At 42.6% G+C, this 25,228-nt stretch overlaps 1 protein-coding gene across 5 annotated transcripts in view; it reads left to right on the forward strand.

Annotated features, from left to right (window-relative positions):
- Nucleotides 1-24,891, forward strand: part of PAX7 (paired box 7) — a 142,221-nt gene extending 117,330 nt beyond the window's left edge. For 4 of the 5 annotated variants that reach the window (XM_073656173.1, XM_073656172.1, XM_073656175.1 and 1 more), the window contains exons 8-9: nucleotides 18,954-19,200; nucleotides 22,332-24,891. In XM_073656173.1, coding sequence (XP_073512274.1) covers nucleotides 18,954-19,200; nucleotides 22,332-22,447 — 363 coding nt within the window. In that variant the 3' untranslated portion in view covers nucleotides 22,448-24,891. Of the gene's footprint in view, nucleotides 1-18,953; nucleotides 19,201-22,318 lie in introns of all 5 variants that reach the window. The other variant, XM_073656176.1, reaches the window with a different exon arrangement.
- The last annotated feature ends 337 nt before the right edge of the window (nucleotides 24,892-25,228 follow it).

Below are 25,228 nucleotides of genomic sequence, written 5' to 3' on the forward strand. Positions count from 1 at the left end.
AGTGTTTTTTCACCCATTGGAAGTAATGGGTGGTGAAAAAAACGCACCAAAAACACAGGTGTCAAGTTTATCAGCATTTTTTCGGCGCTTTTTGTGCCAAAACCAGAATAGCATTTTTTTTTTTTCACTGAACTTTAAGTACTCGCATAAAAAGACAAAAGGACGGTGAGAAAAAAAAAGCAGCAAAAACGCACCGCAAAAAAAGCAAGAAAAATCCTGGAGAAAACCTCCTGGCAAGAGACCAGATTTAGCTGCAGAAAAAAAAAAAAAAGCGGCAAAAACGCAATGTGTGAAGATAGCCTTACTTCCAATGGGTGAAAAACGAGGACTTGAAAGTGAGAAATGAAGTAACAGTTCTTGCAAATTAAATTAGGGCAAATAGAGCTAGATGGACAGACAGAGCTGGGGGAGAAGGAGGTTAATGGAGCTGACGCGTTTCAGGGCTGTGCAGATTTAACGTCTTGTGAGATGTGACAGCTTGTTTTCGCGGGTGTTAATCGGCCCTCACTGTCCCCTCCTTGTCACTTGCCCAGTTTCTGTCACTGCCAATCTGTGTCCTAATCTGCCTCAATTAGCTCATAAGACTATGTGCCTGCAGCCTCTCGTCCTCGCCGCCGTACTCCACAATGTGCAACACTTGGCTTCCAGAACATGTGCAAAAGAATCTCACCAACTCCTGCCAATGCTTTCAGGTGGAAACAGTTACAACAGCCGTGTATCTGTATATATCATCTGTACACGGACAAGCCCAGAAATAGTCAATTTATGCATTTTACAAAAAAGAAAATTAGTGTCCACTAAATATAGAATGTTTCTGAATGTGACCGATTCCATTAATTACAGTGAATTGCCACTATGTAACTCGGAATGCAGGTCCACACACCACCTCCTGAAACAGTTACTTGTAGCAATTAAAAAATGGCCTGAAATGCGGTCGAAATAGCAACTTATTATTATCAAAAATGTCCCAATTTGAAGAAATTCACTCCAGTTCTCTTTTTGGTGACTTGTGACCAAGAGAAGGAGGCTGGCTTTGCTATTAACATGACTCACGTAGCCAACTTCTTCCCACACACAGGTGGGTTTACGTGGCGAAATCCTGCTTAAACGTCACTGAACTCGGAGAACGAGCATTTTGCCCGTTCATCAGATGTTTGCCAACACGATACCCAAGAATGAGTCGTCCTACGAAGGTCATTCCCCAATTGTCGCCAATGGGCCATAACGATCTGCTGACACATGAAACATTGTCCTTTGTCAAGCACAAGTTGGAATCCGGAAGCAGAGAGGATATTTTCAGGTTGGAAAACCTTTGATTAATGTTGGATTTTGAGTGGCCGACCTACTAATGTGAACGGGGACCTACAAATTCTCCACGTTTGGGTAAAATGATGAATCAATACATTAAATTTAAATGCACCTTATTGCCGTTTTCCCCTACTGAACGCATGCATGCTTGGCCAAAGTTGGGTATGTAGAGATAGACATCAGCAAAGCAAGGGTTTGTCCGACAGCCTACGACTTACATGAAGTTAGAAAAGTGTATAGAAAGGAATGGCGCCAAATTCTGTGAACTATGTTGACAGTATATATAAAAATATTTAGATTTGAGAGTCCTCAGTGGTTGATACCTTTTAATGGCTAACTGAAAAGATGGTAACAAATTGCAAGCTTTCCAGACGACTCAGGTCTCTAAACAGAAGCAGACAACAATACATTCAGAAGAAGTCACTATGTGCGAATGATCGGTAAATGACCGATGGTAATATTAATCTGGAGCTATTAAGCATATAAACCCTGCTGCAGGTGACTATCCCAGAGTCATGTTCGATCTTCGCAACCTCGTTCCTCCCGATTTCATCCCACCGATCAACACCTGACACAAAGAGCCGGCTGAATAGGTGCTGTCATCTGCTCGCTGTCCTTCATTACACAAAGAGGCAGCATCTTCTCTGCTAAGTGCGGCTGGGAACATAATTACAATCAGCCATTTGCAGCGTGAAAACGCTTTAATTAAATTTATGCAGTCATTCTCTCTAAATAGTCATATCTTTCAAACAATCAGCAGGCCTCCTCTTTCGCAGTACCCCCCTCCCTCTTCAATCTCCTTCGCTTTCCTCTGCTTTATATTATTCTGTTGTCGGTTATTTTTATTTATTTTTACTTTTTTTTTTATTTTGAGTTTCTTATTGCTACAAAACTTTCAACTTCTTTGAGAACAAAAGTGATTGGACGAGCTGGAGTTCATTATAAGATAAAAAACGGAGGAAAGTTACAGATGTTTCCGAATTAGATCACAAATATTTCAATTAAAACAAATCCTGATTGCCAAACACATCAAGACCTTTATATTGGACAGATCCCAGATCCATTCACACATCTGTGAAAATGACGGATCCCAGAATGAGATCTATTAAAATCGAAACATGTCCTTTTTTTTCATCCGATGTTGACTATCAGAATAAAACGTACTCTCTGCTCTGTGTGCTGTCCAGTAAAGAAAAGAAAATCTGACATTAACATTCATGTGTGAATGTACCCTTAAAAGAACATTGTAGATAAGTCTGGTCAATTTTATGATTCTTTCAAAAGTTTGTTACATTTATCTCTAGGATCACTGTTAACTGATAAATATTGGACTGGAGAAAAATGTTGCATCCTTGACTTATTATTGCATTCGTTTGTATACATGCAAAGTGTTATCTAAATGCAATAGAGAAATGACAACCTAAGAAGGAATCTGCTATATGGCACTACTATTCTATATGGCACTACTATTTATTAAAATTCACTTTACTTCCTCACTTTGCCACTTGACACTTTAAGATCTAGTTATGCCCCAAAAAGATTCTTTTTATGCCAGAAAATTGCCGTAAATCACTTTGAAAAGTAAAAAAAAAAAGTTTTACACAATGCAAATTTTGGCCACATTTTTACACCAAAATGGGAGGTAATGGTGAGAAGTTGGGTCTATCACTGACTGGAGTAATATTTTTGGCAAAGATACACTGAATTCATTAAGTGTCATGCACCTCTTAGGCACATGTTATTCCTGCACACTCCAGACTGACGTGCGAAAGAGCAGTCTCAATAAATTGGGGAATTCATATTTTAATATACTTGAGAAACATTCACTTTATTTCTGTATACAGCAAACATTTAAAGGTTTATGGTCAAGCACAAAGCAAGTATTTTCATTTCGGCCGTGATGAGTATCCTAGCATCACACTTCCCTTTTCAATTTACCCATCGTACTATTACTTTCTACAAAGTTTGATACTCTGGAGTTTAGACCAATTGCATAATAATTAAACGTTTTCATTCCGTCTTGGATTTGTTTTTAAAAGTCATTTGTGATAAAAATAATTTCTAAGTGGTCAATTTTAGGTCTTATTTTGTTCTCGTTGCTCCCCTGAGTATTTCATTCTTTTTCTTTCTTTTTTTTAATTCGCTAGACGGTTTCAGAGCCTTTTAGTTTAGTGCTATTTTAATGTTCTTTGACAAGGAAGGGTGTCAAAGAATTAGTAAAAAAAAAAAAAAAAAGAGGAAAAAATAGCACTAAGAAGACTCATAGATCTTGAACCATAGGGCGGATTTTAAAACAACATAAAAAAAAATGAAGTACTCAGAGAAACAGCAGAAAAAAAAAAAAAAAAAAGAAGACAAACGCTGAACACCGTTGACCTGGTGACAGATCCTCTGTAAGTAAAGAGTTGCTTTCCAAGAGGGAGGAAATTTATAGTCATTTTAAAAAGTTGATATTTTGTTCTGAAAATGGCAAACTTTTAGGAAGTTATACGTTATGTGGCGAGATGAATTGTCCTGGCAAATCGAGGATTAAACTTGGTGAATTGAGAAAAGCAAAGAGGAGAAGGTCACTATCTTCTAAAACCAAATCTCTTCCTTATCTGTAGCTACTCTGTGTCCTCAGATATGTTCTCCAGAGCTGACCTCCTTGTCATGTAGATCAGGCCTAGGGATCTGGGCTAAGCTTGGCTAACAGAGTCTGTGATTGATCAGAGACTGAGCAGGAGAAGAGCGCCCCGGGCAGGGATGTCTCATTCCCACAACTCTTTGTATTCTTCATCTTTCACATTTATCGAACCTTCCACCAGAAATGGAAAGGGGGGGGGGGGGCAGTGGTGGGCAGCTCAAAAGATCGCAGGAAATCTTGTTTTGAAGCAATAAGTCATTGTGAACTCTAAATTACTAAAGCCCCGAAGGAATTAAAATGTCGGAGGTACGCCAACTAGCAGACAGTATTCTACCTATATACTCGGCGGAAACAAATATTTGCAATTTTATATCTTATATCATACGCAGTTTATTTAACCTTAAATGTATGCTTTCCAACTCGTGAATCTAATGAAAATATGCATTTTAATATTTATATATGTAAAGTAACTTCATCTGACACTTTAAAAGTAATCTTGTTAACGGCTCTAATTTTTTTAAAAAAAATAACAGAATATTTGGAATTTCAGGATACAAGATGTATCTATGTAACTGGAATATATCTTTTTTAATATACAGCATGTTAATAAAATCAGAAAATGTGGTCATCTATTACCCCATACATTGTAATGCCCCATATGTGGTCATCTATTGCCCCCTATACTGTAATACACCTTTATGTAGCCATCTATTACCCCTTACACCAGGGGTTGGGAACCTTTTTTTCTGCCAAGGGCCATTTGGATATTTATACCATCACTTGGGGCCGTACAAAATTATCAACTTGAAAATGATCCTGCGATATTTCGTGCATATACATCACATAGGAGACACAGAACTGTTGCATATACATTACATAGGAGACGCGTGACTGGTGCATATACATTACATAGGAGACACGGGACTGGTGCATATACATTACATAGGAGACACGGACTGGTGCATCACATAGGAGACACGGGACTGGTGCATATACATCACATAGGAGACATGGGACTGGTGCATATACATTACATAGGAGACACAAGACTGGTGCATATACATTACATAGGAGACACAGGACTGGTGCATATACATTACATAGGAGACATGGGACTGGTGCATATACATTACATAGGAGACACAGGACTGGTGCATATACATTACATAGGAGACATGGGACTGGTGCATATACATTACATAGGAGACATGGGACTGGTGCATATACATTACATAGGAGACATGGGACTTGTGCATATACATTACATAGGAGACATGGGACTGGTGCATATACATTACATAGGAGACATGGGACTGGTGCATATACATTACATAGGAGAAACGGGACTGGTGCATATACATTATATAGGAGACACGGGACTGGTGCATATTCATTACATAGGAGACATGGGACTGGTGCATATACATTACATAGGAGACACAGGACTGGTGCATATTCATTACATAGGAGACAAGTGGACTAGTACATACATATCACAGTAGATACTGAGGCTGGAGTATATAGAATAGGAAACACTGGGGCTGGAGTATATACATCACATGATACATTGCAGCTGGAGTATATACACATCACAGGATACATTGGGGTTGGCGTATATATAACAAATGAGACACTGTCTGGAGTATATAGAATTGGAGACATTGGGGCTGGAACATATACATCACAGGAGACATTGGGGCTGGAGCATATACATCACATGAGACATTGGGGCTGGAGCATATACATCACAGGAGACATTAGGGCTGGAGCATATACATCACAGGAGACATTGGGGCTGGAGCATATACATCACATGAGACATTGGGGCTCGTGCATACACATCATAGGAGACATTGGAACTGGAGCATATACATCACATGAGACATTGGGGCTGGAGCATATACATCACATGAGACATTGGGGCTGGAGCATATACATCACATGAGACATTGGGGTTGGAGCATATACATCACAGGAGACATTGGGGCTGGAGCATATACATCACAGGAGACATTGAGGCTGGTGCATACACATCACATGAGACATTGGGGCTGGAGCATATACATCACAGGAGACATTGGGGCTGGAGCATATACATCACAGGAGACATTGAGGCTGGTGCATACACATCACAGGAGACATTGGGGCTGGAGCATATACATCACAGGAGACATTGAGGCTGGTGCATACACATCATAGGAGACATTGAGGCTGGTGCATACACATCATAGGAGACATTGAGGCTGGTGCATACAAATCACAGTAGACATTGGGGCTGGAGCATATACATCACATGAGACATTGGGGCTGGAGCATATACATCACATGAGACATTGGGGCTGGAGCATATACATCACAGGAGACATTGGGGCTGGAGCATATACATCACAGGAGACATTGAGGCTGGTGCATACACATCACATGAGACATTGGGGCTGGAGCATATACAGTACAGACCAAAAGTTTGGACACACCTTCTCATTTAAAGATTTTTCTGTATTTTCATGACTATGAAAATTGTACATTCACACTGAAGGCATCAAAACTATGAATTAACACATGTGGAATTATATACTTAACAAAAAAGTGTGAAACAACTGAGAATATGTCTTATATTCTAGGGTCTTCACAGTAGCCACCTTTTGCTTTGATGACTGCTTTGCACACTCTTGGCATTCTCTTGATGAGCTTCAAGAGGTAGTCACCGAAAATGGTTTTCACTTCACAGGTGTGCCCTGTCAGGTTTAATAAGTGAGATTTCTTGCCTTATAAATGGGGTTGGGACCATCAGTTGTGTTGTGCAGAACTCAGGTGGATACACAGCTGATAGTCCTACTGAATAGACTGTTAGAATTTGTATTATGGCAAGAAAAAAGTAGCTAAGTAAAGAAAAACGAGTGTCCATCAATCCTTTAAGAAATGAAGGTCAGTCAGTGCAAAAAATTGGGCAAACTTTGAAAGTGTCCCCAAGTGCAGTTGCAAAAACCATCAAGCGCTACAAAGAAACTGGCTCACATGAGGATCGCCCCAGGAAAGGAAGACCAAGAGTCACCTCTGCTTCTGAGGATAAGTTTATCCGAGTCACCAGCCTCAGAAATCGCAGGTTAACAGCAGCTCAGATTAGAGACCAGGTCAATGCCACACAGAGTTCTAGCAGCAGACACATCTCTACAACAACTGTTAAGAGGAGACTTTGTGCAGCAGGCCTTCATGGTAAAATAGCTGCTAGGAAACCACTGCTAAGGACAGGCAACAAGCAGAAGAGACTTGTTTGGGCTAAAGAACACAAGGAATGGACATTAGACCAGTGGAAATCTGTGCTTTGGTCTGATGAGTCCAAATTTGAGATCTTTGGTTCCAACCACCGTGTCTTTGTGCGTCGCAGAAAAGGTGAACGGATGGACTCTACATGCCTGGTTCCCACCGTGAAGCATGGAGGAGGAGGTGTGATGGTGTGGGGGGGCTTTGCTGGTGACACTGTTGGGGATTTATTCAAAATTGAAGGCATACTGAACCAGCATGGCTACCACAGCATCTTGCAGCGGCATGCTATTCCATCCGGTTTGCGTTTAGTTGGACCATCATTTATTTTTCAACAGCACAATGACCCCAAACACACCTCCAGGCTGTGTAAGGGCTATTTGACCAAGAAGGAGAGTGATGGGGGGCTACGCCAGATGACCTGGCCTCCACAGTCACCAGACCTGAACCCAATCGAGATGGTTTGGGGTGAGCTGGACCGCAGAGTGAAGGCAAAAGGGCCAACAAGTGCTAAGCATCTCTGGGAACTCCTTCAAGATTGTTGGAAGACCATTTCCGGTGACTACCTCTGGAAGCTCATCAAGAGAATGCCAAGAGTGTGCAAAGCAGTCATCAAAGCAAAAGGTGGCTACTTTGAAGAACCTAGAATATAAGACATATTTTCAGTTGTTTCACACTTTTTTGTTAAGTATATAATTCCACATGTGGTAATTCATAGTTTTGATGCCTTCAGTGTGAATGTACAATTTTCATAGTCATGAAAATACAGAAAAATCTTTAAATGAGAAGGTGTGTCCAAACTTTTGGTCTGTACTGTACATCACATGAGACATTGGGGCTGGAGCATATACATCACATGAGACATTGGGGCTGGAGCATATACATCACAGGAGACATTGGGGCTGGAGCATATACATCACAGGAGACATTGGGGCTGGAGCATATACATCACAGGAGACACTCGGGCGGCCACTGCTTTCTTCATCAATGGGATGGGAGCGCATCACACACTAGCTCTGCCCATAGAGTACATGCAGATGCTGGTACTAGCCAACGTGAGGATGTAATCCTTCATTGCATGCACCGCAGCATTCAGTCGTGAACACTGCGGGCGTGTGCTCGCAGTAGGAGAAGAAATTAAAGGGTTAGTGCCTGGCAAAAACAGGGCTACCGGTCCAAGCACTGTAGTCCCCAAGAATCTGCCGGGGCCGGAGAAAAGGTCATTGCGGGCCATAAATGGCCGATGAGCCAGAGGTTCCCCGCCCCTGCCCTACACATATTTGTGATCTATTATCCCCTACACTGAGATACAACTATGTGTAGTCACCTATTACCTCTACACTGTAATATGCCTATATCTGGTCATCTATTACCCTCTACACTATAATACACCTATATGTGGCCATTTATTACCCTCTATACTATAATACACCTATATGTGGCCATTTATTACCCTCTATACTATAATACACCTATACAGTCCCGCTCATGGTTATTGGCACCATTAAGCTTCAGTACATAATGTGGAATATCTCCTGAAATAAATGAATCCAGTGAACAGTTTTTTTGTATAGAGACTCGTGTTAAATACAAAAGAGCAAATGATGAACAATAATTTATAATAAAAAACAACAGGAGGGAAAATAGAAAAACCTAAAGCTGCTGTCACTGGTATCGGCACCTTTACATTCATTTAGTATGGAAACACATTGTGACTCGTTCGTGGTAAATCGCAAAAGAGATTCACCTGTGATTAATTGTCGGTGTCCATGTGACATGAATTAGCCAATGAATGATGACTTCAGTATTTTAAAAAGCCACATGGTAGGCCCTGTTCCTTTGTCACAATGGTGAAGACAAAGGAGCCATCTGACAACATCAGAACTGCTATTATTAGCAAAGACTTCCAAAGTGTATAAGGCCATCTACAAAGACCTTAGTATCCCAGTTTCAGCAGTGTGCAATGTTATTAACAAGTTTGCCAAGCATGGTGCCGTCAAGAACCTCCCTAGACATGGGGGAAAGAGGAAAATTGACAAGTGAAGTCTTCGAAAGTTAGTGCGAATGGTGGAAAAAATACCACATCAAACATCCAAAGACCTGAAGGCCACCTTGGAACACTCTGGGGTCATGGTTTCAACAAGTAACATACGCCGCACACTAAACCAAGCAGAGCTTTATGGGTGAAGGAAGAAACCATTGCTGAAGAAAAGACATAAAAGGAACAACTGATCTGTGCCAAAGAGTACCTTCACAAGCCACCATCCTTCTGGGAAAATGTTCTGTGGACAGATGAAACAATAATAGAGTTTTTTGGCAATGTAAAGCAACAGTTTGTTTACAGACGGCACAATGAATCTAATAAGGAAAAGAACACCTTACCAACAGTTAAGCATGGTGGAGGATCCACAATGCTGTGGGGTTGCGTTGCTGCATCTGGTACTGGAGGCCTTGACCATATCACAGGAATCATGAAATCAGAGAATTATCAAGAGATTTTAGAGCGAAATGTCCTACCCAGTGTAAGAAAACTTGGTTTGAGTCGAAGATCATGGGTCCTCCAGCAAGACAATGACCCAAAGCATAAATCCAAAATTACACAGGAATGGTGGAAAAAGAGAAAATGGACTGTTTTAAAATGGCCACAATGAGTCCTGACCTCAATCCCACTGAAAATCTTTGGGGTGAGCTTAAATCTGCCATTGGGACAGCCAAGTATTAATTAGGGGGGGGTTTATTGCTGCACATGCTGGTTATTCTGTTTCTTCTTTGAAATTGCAACATGGAAGTTTAAAAACAATGTTTTACTGTTGTATCACTTTGGACCACTAATTAAAAAATCCTGAGGATATAACTTTGGTACATTTCCATTTATTTCTGAAGATATTGTACAGTCTATGAAAAAAAAATGAAGGGGTACCAATAATGGTGATCAGCACTGTATGTGGCCATTTATTACCCTGTACACTATAATACACCTACTGTGGGGAATATAAGTATTTGATCCACTGCCGATTTTGCAAGTTTTCCCTCCTACAAAGAATTGAGAGGTCTGTAATTTTTATTGCAGGTACACTTCATTTGTGAGAGACAGAATCTAAAAAAAATCCAGAAAATCACATTGTGTGATTTTTACATAATTAATTTGCATTTTATTGCATGAAATAAGTATTTGATACAATAGAAAAATAGAACTTAATATTTAGTCCAGAAACCTTTGTTTGCAGTTACAGAGGTCAGACGTTTCCTGTAGTTCTTGACCAGGTTTGCACGCACTGCAGCAGGGATTTTGGCCCCCTCCTCCATACAGATCTTCTCCAGATCTTTCAGGTTTTGGGGCTGTCGCTGGGTAACGTTGAGTTTCAGCTCCCTCTAAAGATTTTCTGTTGGGTTCAGGGCTGGAGACTGGCTAGGTTACTCCATGACCTTACTGTGCTTCTTATGGAGCCACTCCTTAGCTGTCCTAGCTGTGTTTCGGGTCATTGTCATGCCGGAAGACCAAGCACTACGGTGCAGTTGTCCTGTTCCCTTTGCAGAAAAGCACCCCCAAAGTATGATGCTTCCCCCACCATGCTTCACGGTTGGAACAGTGTTCTTGGGGTTGTACTCATCCTTCTTCTTCCTCCAAAGTGGAGTTGATAACAAAAAGATCTATTTTCCCATGCTTCCTCTGGATCATCCAGATGGTCATTAGTGAACTTCAAATGGGCCTGGACATGTGCTGGCGTGAGCAGGGGGACCTTGCATGCCCTGCAGGATTTTAATCCATGATGGCGTAGAGTGTTACTAACAGTAATGTTTGAGACTGTGGTCCCAGCTCTCTTCAGGTCATTGACCAGGTCCTCCCGTGTAGTTCTGGGCTGATTCCTGACCTTTCTTAGAATCATCCTTACCCCACGAGGCGAGATCCTGCATGGAGCCCCAGACTGAGGAAGATTGACAGTCATCTTGAGCTTCTTCCATTTTCTAATAATTGCGCCAACAGTTGTTGCCTTCTCACCAAGCTGCTTGCCTATTGTCCTGCAGCCCACCCCAACCTTGTACAGGTCTACAATTATGTCACTGGTGTCCTTAGCGCTTTGGTCTTGGCCATGGTGGAGAGGTTGGAGTGTGATTGATTGTGTCTTGTAAACAGGTAACGAGTTCAAACAGGTACAATAAATACAGGTGAGGAGTGCAGAGTAGGAGGGCTTCTTAAAGAAAAACTAACAGGTCTGTGAGAGGCAGAATTCTTGCTGGTTGGTCGGTGATCAAATACTTATTTCATGCAATAAAATGCAATTTAGTTATGGAAAAATCCTACACTGCGATTATCTGGATTTTATTCTTAGATTCTGTCTCTCACAGGTGAAGTGACCTATGATAAAAATTACAGATCTCTCCATTCTCTGTAGGTCAGAAAACTTGCAAAATCGGCAGAGTATCAAATACTTATTTTCCCCACTGTATATGTGGCCATTTGTTACCCTTATACTGTAATACACATATATGTGGCCATTTGTTACCCCTACACTGTAATACATATATATGTGGCCATTTATTATTTAGCTTTGTAAGACAGACTAGAATGCCCTTGGAGTGTGGAAGAAAGTGTTCTTTTCAGTAAAGTTAGTGTTTAATCTCTTAATATCCCTGCATGCTGCAGATCCCATATCCACAGAGATAATATAAGGCTCCTGTCCGCGTTGTATACAAGGGACATTCTTTCATCCCTATCTCCCACTTTCATGTAGTTTTCTCTGCAGCTCAATTTCCCTTCCTCCTGCGGCCCAAGAAGTTGGAGGAGCTGATGGTCTCGAGATGGGGGGATCCTAATTGCACTTGAACGTCTAAAGCTGACTTGGTTTATCATAAAGGGTGCAGATTTCCCTGGCTGGAGCCTCCGCGGACACAGACCCTCAGGCCCAGCTCAGAAATACAGGGAATTAATTACATTTTTTTTTTTAACTCCTCTTCTTTTAAAGTACGGATAGGATGATGAAACCTCCTGAGGGCAAATATGTCTGCTGAGGGAAGAAAGGCTGAATGTGAGGAGAGATATAGAGGAAGGGGCAGTGAGAGGACATATCCCAGCGTCAGAGAGAACCCATCAGACTACTAACCAAGTGACCTATGGGGAAGGGGGAGAACGGTCCCCCAGGGTCGTCGCACAGGGACATGCGGATCCGCTATCGCTGTTTTCCTTGTAGCTTTTGCTTAAATCATCCACCGACACCTATAGGTACAATGTATCGTTTGCATTGACACCTATAGCTACAATGTATCGTTTGCATTGACACCTATAGGTACAATGTATCGTTTGCATTGACACCTATAGCTACAATGTATCGTTTGCATTGACACCTATAGGTACAATGTATCGTTTGCATTGACACCTATAGCTACAATGTATCGTTTGCATTGATACCTATAGCTACAATGTATCGTTTGCATTGACACCTATAGCTACAATGTATCGTTTGCATTGACACCTATAGGTACAATGTATCGTTTGCATTGACACCTATAGCTACAATGTATCGTTTGCATTCACACCTATAGCTACAATGTATCGTTTGCATTGACACCTATAGCTACAATGTATCGTTTGCATTGACACCTATAGCTACAATGTATCGTTTGCATTGACAATTCCATAAACATTAAACATTGCACATTTCTCATCTTCCGATAAGTGTTAACGTCGTTAACTCCTTCCACGCCTAGGGGGTCACGAGAAGCATTCCATGCAGTCAGGCAGTCGAAAGGTTAATCTAAATGGAGTGTGACTGATGTGGGGGGCAGCAAAAAAAGGAAAGGGGGGACCGAAAAAGTAGGGGGGAGGGGAGAGAAAAGCCGCCAATCAGGCAGATTGACAGGCTCCTGATATCCCTGCAGATAAAGTCTTACAGATGTCGCCTTGCAATTGATTTTTGGTTCGTGATGGTAATATACTAAGAAGTAATACATTATTGAGGCGAGGTGATGGGGGGGACGCAGGGGATTATAAGGCCCTTTCCTCAAGACCTCAGCTTCAAACACTTCTAGAAATCACATTAGAAGAGCAGCCATCTCCATCTCTTCCTCTTCTCTCCTGTCTGTAGCGGAACTGCTAAATAAGTTTTTGGCAAAGTGCAAAGGGGGGTAGGAAAAAGGGGTCACGAGGAAGGATAGCAACTACAGGGGTCAGCAGCAGGACAAGGCATATGTCTATGTATAGGACTATCAATTACCATGAGGAAAGAAAGTATCCGATCCTACAACTGGCAACATCGGCAGTGTAGCCGTCAGTGGGTCGTTTCAATGCTCCACATAAAAAGTTTGTAATAAAAAAAAAGTTTTGGCATAAAACTTCTTTAAAGGTCACAACATTTTTGTGCAATTTGTAACTCTGCAAAAAATGTTGCGACTTTTGGTGTTTGTATGCCAGTCTTGGCCAAGATTTTGAAAGGTCGTGTGGCCGCGCGTGGTTGACGTAGTCATGATTACTTATGCCATAAGAGCGGCGAAAATGACGTCAGTAATGTCCTCCGGTCTTACAATGGCGCACATGCACACATTTCAACAACAGGCACATCTTAGTTCCGCAACACTGCCCCAGCTTGAGGAATTGGGGACAAAGTCTCCAATAATGCACAAACCGTGCCATTACCCAGGACAGGACAAATTGTGGAATCGATATTACCTGTAACACTGAGCTGCTGACAGATAAACTTTATTGATTTTGATAAAAGTCCTAATGAATAAATTGGTTTATTTACCAAATTGTACCAATCCATGCCAATTCCTTGTGAGGGTCCTTACACAATCCGTACTGCCACCATGAGACTAAGAAAGCAGAATATGGTGCTAATATGTTTACAGCCATTTTACACATTTGTTACATAGAAGCCATGATGAATTCAGAGCTGATTCAGTAATAAATAGGGAAGATCTATAGGGCGGTTTATAGGGAAGGTCTATAGGGACGGTCCATAGGGAAGGTCTATAGGGACGGTCCATAGGGAAGGTCTATAGGGACGGTCCATAGGGAAGGTCTATAGGGACGGTCCATAGGGAAGGTCTATAGGGAAGGTCCATAGGGAAGGTCTATAGGGACGGTTTATAGGGAAGGTCTATAGGGACGGTCCATAGGAAAGGTCTATAGGGACGGTTTATAGGGAAGGTCTATAGGGACGGTCCATAGGGAAGGTCTATAGGGACGGTCCATAGGGAAGGTCTATAGGGACGGTCCATAGGGAAGGTCTATAGGGACGGTCCATAGGGAAGGTCTATAGGGACGGTCCATAGGGAAGGTCTATAGGGACGGTCCATAGGGAAGGTCTATAGGGACGGTCCATAGGGAAGGTCTATAGGGACGGTCCATAGGGAAGGCCTATAGGGACGGTCGATAGGGAAGGTCTATAGGGACGGTCCATAGGGAAGGTCTATAGGGACGGTCCATAGGGAAGGTCTATAGGGACGGTCCATAGGGAAGGTCTATAGGGACGGTCCATAGGGAAGGTCTATAGGGACGGTCCATAGGGAAGGTCTATAGGGACGGTCCATAGGGAAGGCCTATAGGGACGGTCCATAGGGAAGGTCTATAGGGACGGTCCATAGGGAAGGTCTATAGGGACGGTCCATAGGGAAGGTCTATAGGGAAGGTCCATAGGGAAGGTCTATAGGGACGGTTTATAGGGAAGGTCTATAGGGACGGTTTATAGGGAAGGTCTATAGGGACGGTCCATAGGAAAGGTCTATAGGGACGGTTTATAGGGAAGGTCTATAGGGACGGTCCATAGGGAAGGTCTATAGGGACGGTCCATAGGGAAGGTCTATAGGGACGGTCCATAGGAAAGGTCTATAGGGACCATCCATAGGGAAGGTCTATAGGGACGGTCCATAGGGAAGGTCTATAGGGACAGTCCATAGGATAGGCCCATAGGGAAGATCTATAGGGATGGTCCATAGGGAAGGTCTATAGGGATGTCCATAGGGAAGGTCTATAGGGACGGTCCATAGGGAAGGTCTATAGGGACGGTCCATAGGGAAGGTCTATAGGGATGTCCATAGGGAAGGTCTATAGGGATGGTCCATAGGGAAGGTCTATAGGGATGGTCCATAGGGAAGGCCTTTAGGGACGGCCCATAGGGAAGGTCTATAGGGACGGTTTATAGGGAAGGTCTATAGGGAAGGTCCATAGGGAAGTTCTATAGGGACGGTCCATAAGGAAGGTCTATAGGGACGGTCCATAGGAAAGGTCTATAGGGACCATCCATAGGGAAGGTCTATAGGGACGGTCCATAGGGAAGGTCTATAGGGAAGGTCCATAGGGAAGGTCTATAGGGAAGGTCCATAGGGAAGGTCTATAGGGAAGGTCCATAGGGAAGTTCTATAGGGACGGTCCATAAGGAAGGTCTATAGGGACGGTCCATAGGAAAGGTCTATAGGGACCATCCATAGGGAAGGTCTATAGGGACGGTCCATAGGGAAGGTCTATAGGGACGGTCCATAAGGAAGGTCTATAGCCACGGTCCATAGGGAAGGTCTATAGGGACGGTCCATAGGGAAGGCCTATAGGGACGGTCCATAGGGAAGGTCTATAGGGAAGGTCCATAGGGAAGGTCTATAGGGAAGGTCCATAGGGAAGGTCTATAGGGACGGTCCATAGGGAAGGTCTATAGGGACGGTCCATAGGGAAGGTCTATAGGGATGTCCATAGGGAAGGTCTATAGGGATGGTCCATAGGGAAGGTCTATAGGGATGGTCCATAGGGAAGGCCTTTAGGGACGGCCCATAGGGAAGGTCTATAGGGACGGTCCATAGGGAAGGTCTATAGGGACCGTCCATAGGAAAGGTCTATAGGGAAGGTCCATAGGGAAGGTCTATAGGGACGGTCCATAGGGAAGGTCTATAGGGATGGTCCATAGGGAAGGTCTATAGGGATGGTCCATAGGGAAGGTCTATAGGGACGGTCCATAGGGAAGGTCTATAGGGACGGTCCATAGGGAAGATCTATAGGGACGGTCCATAGGGAAGGTCTATAGGGATGTCCATAGGGAAGGTCTATAGGGAAGGTCCATAGGGAAGGTCTATAGGGAAGGTCCATAGGGAAGGTCTATAGGGAAGGTCCATAGGGAAGGTCTATAGGGACGGTCCATAGGGAAGGTCTATAGGGACGGTCCATAGGGAAGGTCTATAGGGATGTCCATAGGGAAGGTCTATAGGGATGGTCCATAGGGAAGGTCTATAGGGATGGTCCATAGGGAAGGCCTTTAGGGACGGCCCATAGGGAAGGTCTATAGGGACGGTCCATAGGGAAGGTCTATAGGGACGGTCCATAGGGAAGATCTATAGGGACGGTCCATAGGGAAGGTCTATAGGGATGTCCATAGGGAAGGTCTATAGGGAAGGTCCATAGGGAAGGTCTATAGGGAAGGTCCATAGGGAAGGTCTATAGGGAAGGTCCATAGGGAAGGTCTATAGGGACGGTCCATAGGGAAGGTCTATAGGGACGGTCCATAGGGAAGGTCTATAGGGATGTCCATAGGGAAGGTCTATAGGGATGGTCCATAGGGAAGGTCTATAGGGATGGTCCATAGGGAAGGCCTTTAGGGACGGCCCATAGGGAAGGTCTATAGGGACGGTTTATAGGGAAGGTCTATAGGGAAGGTCCATAGGGAAGTTCTATAGGGACGGTCCATAAGGAAGGTCTATAGGGACGGTCCATAGGAAAGGTCTATAGGGACCATCCATAGGGAAGGTCTATAGGGACGGTCCATAGGGAAGGTCTATAGGGAAGGTCCATAGGGAAGGTCTATAGGGAAGGTCCATAGGGAAGGTCTATAGGGAAGGTCCATAGGGAAGTTCTATAGGGACGGTCCATAAGGAAGGTCTATAGGGACGGTCCATAGGAAAAGGTCTATAGGGACCATCCATAGGGAAGGTCTATAGGGACGGTCCATAGGGAAGGTCTATAGGGACGGTCCATAAGGAAGGTCTATAGCCACGGTCCATAGGGAAGGTCTATAGGGACGGTCCATAGGGAAGGTCTATAGGGACGGTCCATAGGGAAGGTCTATAGGGACCGTCCATAGGGAAGGTCTATAGGGACGGTCCATAGGGAAGGTCTATAGGGAAGGTCCATAGGGAAGGTCTATAGGGACGGTCCATAGGGAAGGTCTATAGGGATGGTCCATAGGGAAGGTCTATAGGGATGGTCCATAGGGAAGGTCTATAGGGACGGTCCATAGGGAAGGTCTATAGGGACGGTCCATAGGGAAGATCTATAGGGACGGTCCATAGGGAAGGTCTATAGGGATGTCCATAGGGAAGGTCTATAGGGAAGGTCCATAGGGAAGGTCTATAGGGAAGGTCCATAGGGAAGGTCTATAGGGAAGGTCCATAGGGAAGGTCTATAGGGACGGTCCATAGGGAAGGTCTATAGGGAAGGTCCATAGGGAAGGTCTATAGGGACGGTCCATAGGGAAGGTCTATAGGGATGGTCCATAGGGAAGGTCTATAGGGATGGTCCATAGGGAAGGTCTATAGGGACGGTCCATAGGGAAGGTCTATAGGGACGGTCCATAGGGAAGATCTATAGGGACGGTCCATAGGGAAGGTCTATAGGGATGTCCATAGGGAAGGTCTATAGGGACGGTCCATAGGGAAGGACTATAGGGACGGTCCATAGGGAAGGTCTATAGGGACGGTCCATAGGGAAGGCCTATAGGGACGGTCCATAGGGAAGATCTATAGGGACGGTCCATAGGGAAGGTCTATAGGGATGTCCATAGGGAAGGTCTATAGGGACGGTCCATAGGGAAGGTCTATAGGGACGGTCCATAGGGAAGGTCTATAGGGACGGTCCATAGGGAAGGTCTATAGGGACGGTCCATAGGGAAGGTCTATAGGGATGGTCCATAGGGAAGGTCTATAGGGATGGTCCATAGGGAAGGCCTTTAGGGACGGCCCATAGGGAAGGTCTATAGGGACGGTCTATAGGGACGGTCTATAAGGAATGTCTATAGGGATGCTCCACCTTGGGACCTTTTGCTGTTTCTCAGATGCATCTAATAAGTAAATAAAAAATTTTTTTTTGCCAATAATCGTTTGTGTCCGCAGCCTCTGTGCAGATCGGTATGTTTCCGTGGTAACCTATTGTAAATAAACTGCATCGTCTCATTCTGCGTTCACTTTGCCATCTCTATCCCACAGTTCCGGCAGACCTATCAGTTGTACGTTAGGTTAGTATGCAGCGGATAGACGGGAGGGAGCGTTACTGATTGGACGTCGCTGTTTGTTTGTAGCCTGTTACCACGGAGACGCACAGTTCTTTATAGACTTTGTACATACAAAATTATAATGGATTGATTAATTGGTAAAGTCCCTTTAAATAAAAAATAAACATCTCAATGCATTATATATAATACGTCGCTTCTTCATTTCTAGCACCTTGCTAAATAATTTTAAAGTAGTTCTTCCAATATGAACTAGAGAAATCTATAATTGTAATATTGAAACGAAATATTCTAAGCATTGTTCCAATCTACTTTTGTAAGTATATTTACCTTCTTAGCCTCAGCAAAACACACTACGTGTCAAAAAATGTATAAGAACAAAAACCGCACTCCGTGAATGATCTCCATTTAACGTTTAATATATTACACAGTATTTTTCTGCATGAAAAAAAAAAGCATCATAATCAGATCAAAAATGCTAGGTGTGAATGATAAGCCTTTGGGATGCTGCAGTTTAAAGCATGGTGGATGATTAATGCTCTTGTAATTCATTGCAGGTAATGAGCATCCTCAGCAGTCCCAGCGGAGTGGTCCCGCAGTCCCAGTCCGAATTTTCAATTTCTCCTTTGCACAGTGGGTTGGAAACAAGTAACTCCCTGTCCGCGAGCTGCAGTCAGCGCAGCGACTCCATCAAGTCCGTGGACAGCCTCTCTACATCCCAGTCCTACTGTGCACCGACCTACAGTACAACAGGTTACAGCATGGATCCCGTGGCCAGTTACCAGTACGGACAATACGGACAAAGTAAGTGTCAAGAAATCTATGACGGTCAATAAGGAAAACTTGTAGAATGTTCTATGTATTCCGGAATAATTTGCCATTTGTAAAAAAACAAAATACCTTATTACTTATAGCTGAATTGCAAAATCAATAGAACAGTTCGGAATTCAGAAAATGGATATTGGAATGTAACCGATACATGAAGTAAAGGAGTGAATATTCCACTACTGCATGTTATTAAAGGACACCCTGCAATAACCGGCAGAAGTACAACCTATGTCTGATCGGTTGGGCAGGAAGTAGCAATCTTAAAAGTCAATATCGACCCCTTAACGAGCCTTGTCACATGGCATAAACGCTGCCTATTATCTATATGCAAATTGTCTCTTCAGACAGGAAGAGAACTGGAACTCTACTGCCACCTATAGGAAGTAGCAATCTTAAAAGTCAATATCGACCCCTTAACGAGCCTTGTCACATGGCATAAACGCTGCCTATTATCTATATGCAAATTGTCTCTTCAGACAGGAAGAGAACTGGAACTCTACTGCCACCTATAGGAAGTAGCAATCTTAAAAGTCAATATCGACCCCTTAACGAGCCTTGTCACATGGCATAAACGCTGCCTATTATCTATATGCAAATTGTCTCTTCAGACAGGAAGAGAACTGGAACTTTACTGCCACCTATAGGAAGTAGCAATCTTAAAAGTCAGTATCGACCCCTTAAGGAGCCTTGTCACATGGCATAAACGCTGCCTATTATCTATATGCAAATTGTCTCTTCAGACAGGAAGAGAACTGGAACTCTACTGCCACCTATAGGAAGTAGCAATCCTAAAAGTCAATATCGACCCCTTAACGAGCCTTGTCACATGGCATAAACACTGCCTATTATCTATATGCAAATTGTCTCTTCAGACAGGAAGAGAACTGGAACTTTACTGCCACCTATAGGAAGTAGCAATCTTAAAAGTCAGTATCGACCCCTTAAGGAGCCTTGTCACATGGCATAAACGCTGCCTATTATCTATATGCAAATTGTCTCTTCAGACAGGAAGAGAACTGGAACTCTACTGCCACCTATAGGAAGTAGCAATCCTAAAAGTCAATATCGACCCCTTAAAGAGCCTTGTCACATGGCATAAACGCTGCCTATTATCTATATGCAAATTGTCTCTTCAGACAGGAAGAGAGCTGGAACTCTACTGCCACCTATAGGAAGTAGCAATCTTAAAAGTCAATATCGACCCCTTAACGAGCCTTGTCACATGGCATAAACGCTGCCTATTATCTATATGCAAATTGTCTCTTCAGACAGGAAGAGAACTGGAACTCTACTGCCACCTATAGGAAGTAGCAATCTTAAAAGTCAGTATCGACCCCTTAACGAGCCTTGTCACATGGCATAAACGCTGCCTATTATCTATATGCAAATTGTCTCTTCAGACAGGAAGAGAACTGGAACTCTACTGCCACCTATAGGAAGTAGCAATCTTAAAAGTCAATATCGACCCCTTAACGAGCCTTGTCACATGACTTAGGATAATAGCCAAAACGAAAATCTCACTTTGAAGACACTGTGTTTCAGGGTACTGCCTCTCGTCAGTGCAAAGTGTGAGATATCTGATGAGGGGCAGGACTCTGAAACACAGTGTCTGCAAATTGAGAATTTGGTTATTACCCTAAGTCATGTGACAAGGCTCGTTAAGGGGTCGATATTGACTTTTAAGATTGCTACTTCCTATAGGTGGCAGTAGAGTTCCAGTTCTCTTCCTGTCTGAAGAGACAATTTGCATATAGATAATATGCAGCGTTTATGCCATGTGACAAGGCTCGTTAAGGGGTCGATATTGACTTTTAGGATTGCTACTTCCTATAGGTGGCAGTAGAGTTCCAATTCTCTTCCTGTCTGAAGAGACAATTTGCATATAGATAATCGGCAGCGTTTATGCCATGTGACAAGGCTCGTTAAAGGGTCGATATTGACTTTTAAGATTGCTACTTCCTATAGGTGGCAGTAGAGTTCCAGTTCTCTTCCTGTCTGAAGAGACAATTTGCATATAGATAATCGGCAAGCGTTTATGCGGGGTCCATCCTGTACTTTGTGATGAGTGCGGGCACGCTTTGCTTTGTATGGACGCCATAGCCAGTATCAAACACTACAGATGGTTTCAACAATCATAGCGCCTATTACTTTTCATGCCTAAATGAATAGCATGTGTTTCAGCCGCCTCTGCTCCCGCGCTGACCCCGACCTTTCTCCCACCTCGTGCATGTTAGGGGCACACCTGCAATTAATAGTGAGAATCTATTCCAACCCCAGCCTCAGGCATACCGCACTGCTATGCTTTCATATGGGAGACCATAGACAAGTGCTGATTCAGAAAGGCATAATGATCAGTACTACTCAGAAGATACTGTGTATTCTTTAGACACTAATACGTAAAGGATATACAATGTATTAATGGATCCAAGCCGGTGGTAAAAAAAAAAAAAAAAAAAAATAATAATAATAATAATTATGGGTATGGAAATGTATCCCTGCATAGTATTGTGACACATATTCTTCCGCCTTACCAGATCCATTGACTTTTTTGGGCTCTTGGCACACACAGGTCTGTCTCTGATGCCCGTCCTGATAGGACACAGAAGCGTGAAAGGAAACCTAATGGATATGACAACTCTAATAAGCGTCCTGTCTGGACGAGTTCTCCCCTAAGGATACAGCTGACACACCACTGACGACTCACATTTCTTTATTTATTGGCAGTAACTTCTAAATCACTATTAATTTAATTTGGAACGTTAACAGGAATGGAGAGCCCTTTGTGTCGTATGGCATCTTGAGTTATTTATGTGAAGTATTAAATATTAAAAAGTAGCTTCAATAAAAAAAATACCATGTATCTGCAATGCAATCAGTCCTACCGACCTAATTCTGTATTGTCCAACAAGCTGCCTTGTTGAGCAGATAGAAAATGCCACAAACATTTTTTTTTTTTCAATGTATTTTTTTTTATTAATTTAGTTGCAATAATTTGCCCATTCTGTGTCCACAAGAAAATGCATGGGGCCAAAATGAATGAAACAAAATCATTTGCGTATATGACGGCAACTTAACCCTCCGCTAACTGTTTCAGATCTGTTTTCCAGCTGCTGTTGATTACTTGGCTAAAAACGTGAGCCTGTCCACACAGCGCCGGATGAAGCTTGGAGAACACTCTGCTGTCTTGGGGCTTTTACCTGTAGAAACTGGACAAGCATACTGAAGAGTCCACACCCAAGAAGCACCGGTGCCAGAGGGCTCTACACCTTTCAGTAAACATTTGTGCCCATCCTCTCATCTACTGAGACGGTAAAACCGAGTCGCTGCTCTGCAACCATAAAGTATTGCCGTCTAATGCCAGCAGTTGTCCGTTCAATGTTTCAAGGCACTTCTGGACGATTAAGGAAAACTCTCAAGTTCCGTCCCGACTTCATTCTTGAGGCACACGATGCAAGAACCAATCAGTTTTGAATTGAAACAATGTTCAGTTGTGAAATAAATAAGAACAAGGCTCAAATAAGGAAAAATCGGCCGTGATACTAAAACCAGATGTGGATCAATTCAAGCTTTTCATCATCATTTACCTACATTTCATTCCAAGTATTAAACTGCACTTAAAAAAAAAAAACACTCTCACGATCATTCCATAAATTGGAGGAGATGCGGAGCAAATCCATAAAGCGGAGGAGATGCGGAGCAAATCCATAAAGCGGAGGAGATGCGGAGCAAATCCATAAAGCGGAGGAGATGCGGAGCAAATCCTTAAAGCGGAGGAGATGCGGAGCAAATCCATAAAGCGGAGGAGATGCGGAGCAAATCCATAAAGCGGAGGAGATGCGGAGCAAATCCATAAAGCGGAGGAGATGCGGAGCAAATCCTTAAAGCGGAGGAGATGCGGAGCAAATCCATAAAGCGGAGGAGATGCGGAGCAAATCCATAAAGCGGAGGAGATGCGGAGCAAATCCATAAAGCGGAGGAGATGCGGAGCAAATCCATAAAGCGGAGGAGATGCGGAGCAAATCCTTAAAGCGGAGGAGATGCGGAGCAAATCCTTAAAGCGGAGGAGATGCGGAGCAAATCCTTAAAGCGGAGGAGATGCGGAGCAAATCCTTAAAGCGGAGGAGATGCGGAGCAAATCCTTAAAGCGGAGGAGATGCGGAGCAAATCCATAAAGCGGAGGAGATACGGAGCAAACACACTAAATAAAAATCACTCAAAGGAATCTCCATACAAGTAAATCTATACTCAACAACAATAAATACTCCGGAGAAATGTTTACTTTTTTGAAAAATTTAAGGAAATGAATGCTACTTTTTTTTTATTAATCAGGACAATGCTATAAAAATTTAAACAAGTCCCAGATTAAAAAAATAAAAAATAAAAAAGTTGTAATTAACTTGGACTAAATTCATCCAGTCACACAGAAACTGTAGAGCGCTCACTATATTTATGTCCCATACATAATGAATTGGTCAATGATATATGAACTATTTGGAATAATGCACGGACATAGGTCTAAAAAAAAAAAATCTAGGGAATTAATCTGCTAAATGATATGGAAATGTAATAACCAAATGTATAAAAAGTTTATTTTTCATTTCTACAATAGCATAAAGTATCGCATTCTATCTATTTCATTTCCTCACATTCCAAGATGATAGAAAATATACGACGATGCAAATCTACTAATGAACAGTTTCCATAAAGTCGCGTATAGATCACAGAAGTACAATATTTAGGAACATATTGCTATTCCATTGAGATAATTGTCGGGCTTTGTAGTCATGTTTTAGCGATTGGTTTATGATATGTACATAGTTAACCCCATCTAGATGAGAACCAGCGCTGAAGCTCATTCCGGTGAATATCTTCACGAGAGATGTATAGTAAGGTGGATGTATATGAAATATGTGATGTCTTCAAAAAAAAACATTTATATATTATGTTTCCAGAGAAAAATATTGATATGGGGGATTGGTGGTTATTAAAGGGGAGCAAAGGGCGTGTTTTTTTTTTTCGAAGATACCAAGCACTCAGCATAATAATGACTCTTATCCCGTATTAGAAGACATCATGCTCTTATCAACAAGAAAACAATGTAACAAGAGACATTCCAAGTGGAGTAAATGTTGCTTGCACATACGAACACTTGACATTCTTTTTTTTTTTTTATATATATTTCTATAAAATGGACCTTTAGAGGGATGCAGCTTGGGACCACACAGACTGCAATATCCCACCGAAAACTGTATATTAATTGCTTCTAAGCCTTTAGTCTAATCCCACCACCACCGCAGGACCCTCTTCTATAGCACTGGTAGGCATTCCATACAAACTGACTGTCACTTCTGTGTCTGATTTCATGTCACTCCAAGCGTGTACATATATATGTGTATATATATATATATATATATATATATATATATATATATATATATATGTGCATACATATATATATATAATCCCACTATAATTTATTCAGCTATATTAAGTCGTAGACTAGAAAGATAAACTTGTACTTGTTCTCTACCCTCACCGCTGCCCACGGAGGTCTGCAAACCTCTCCAGCAGTGACAGGGTTAACTACCTGCGCCTGTGTGTGTTTTTTTTTTTTTTCGTGTACCTCAGGCATTGCTGTTATGCATTAAAAAAAAAAGATGAAGCCTACTCTGTTTTGTGTTGCGTTTGTTCATTGAGACGTAGTTAAAGTTCATCTTACCGGACAGTTATCCTCACCACTTCCCTGTCGGCAGCTTCATAGCTATCAGGTTTTGCTGCGTTTTTAGTGAAAAAAAAACATCTTTTTTCACTAATTTCACTGATTTTAACATCTTTTCATGGTCACTGAGATGGTTGTTTGTATTAGGACAGTTTAATTAAATTAGTGATGTGTACAGTGTAAACACTGGCTGAGCTAGGTGTGAGATCGAACAATACCTGTGGCCCACAGAGGTGGGAAATTGAACAATCTCCGAGCAACTCAATGGCAGACCATAGTGTGAAA

Source organism: Phyllobates terribilis, unplaced genomic scaffold (genome assembly GCF_046119375.1).
Source record: "Phyllobates terribilis strain yellow unplaced genomic scaffold, ASM4611937v1 Scaffold_12__6_contigs__length_324123572, whole genome shotgun sequence".
NCBI lineage: Eukaryota > Metazoa > Chordata > Amphibia > Anura > Dendrobatidae > Phyllobates > Phyllobates terribilis.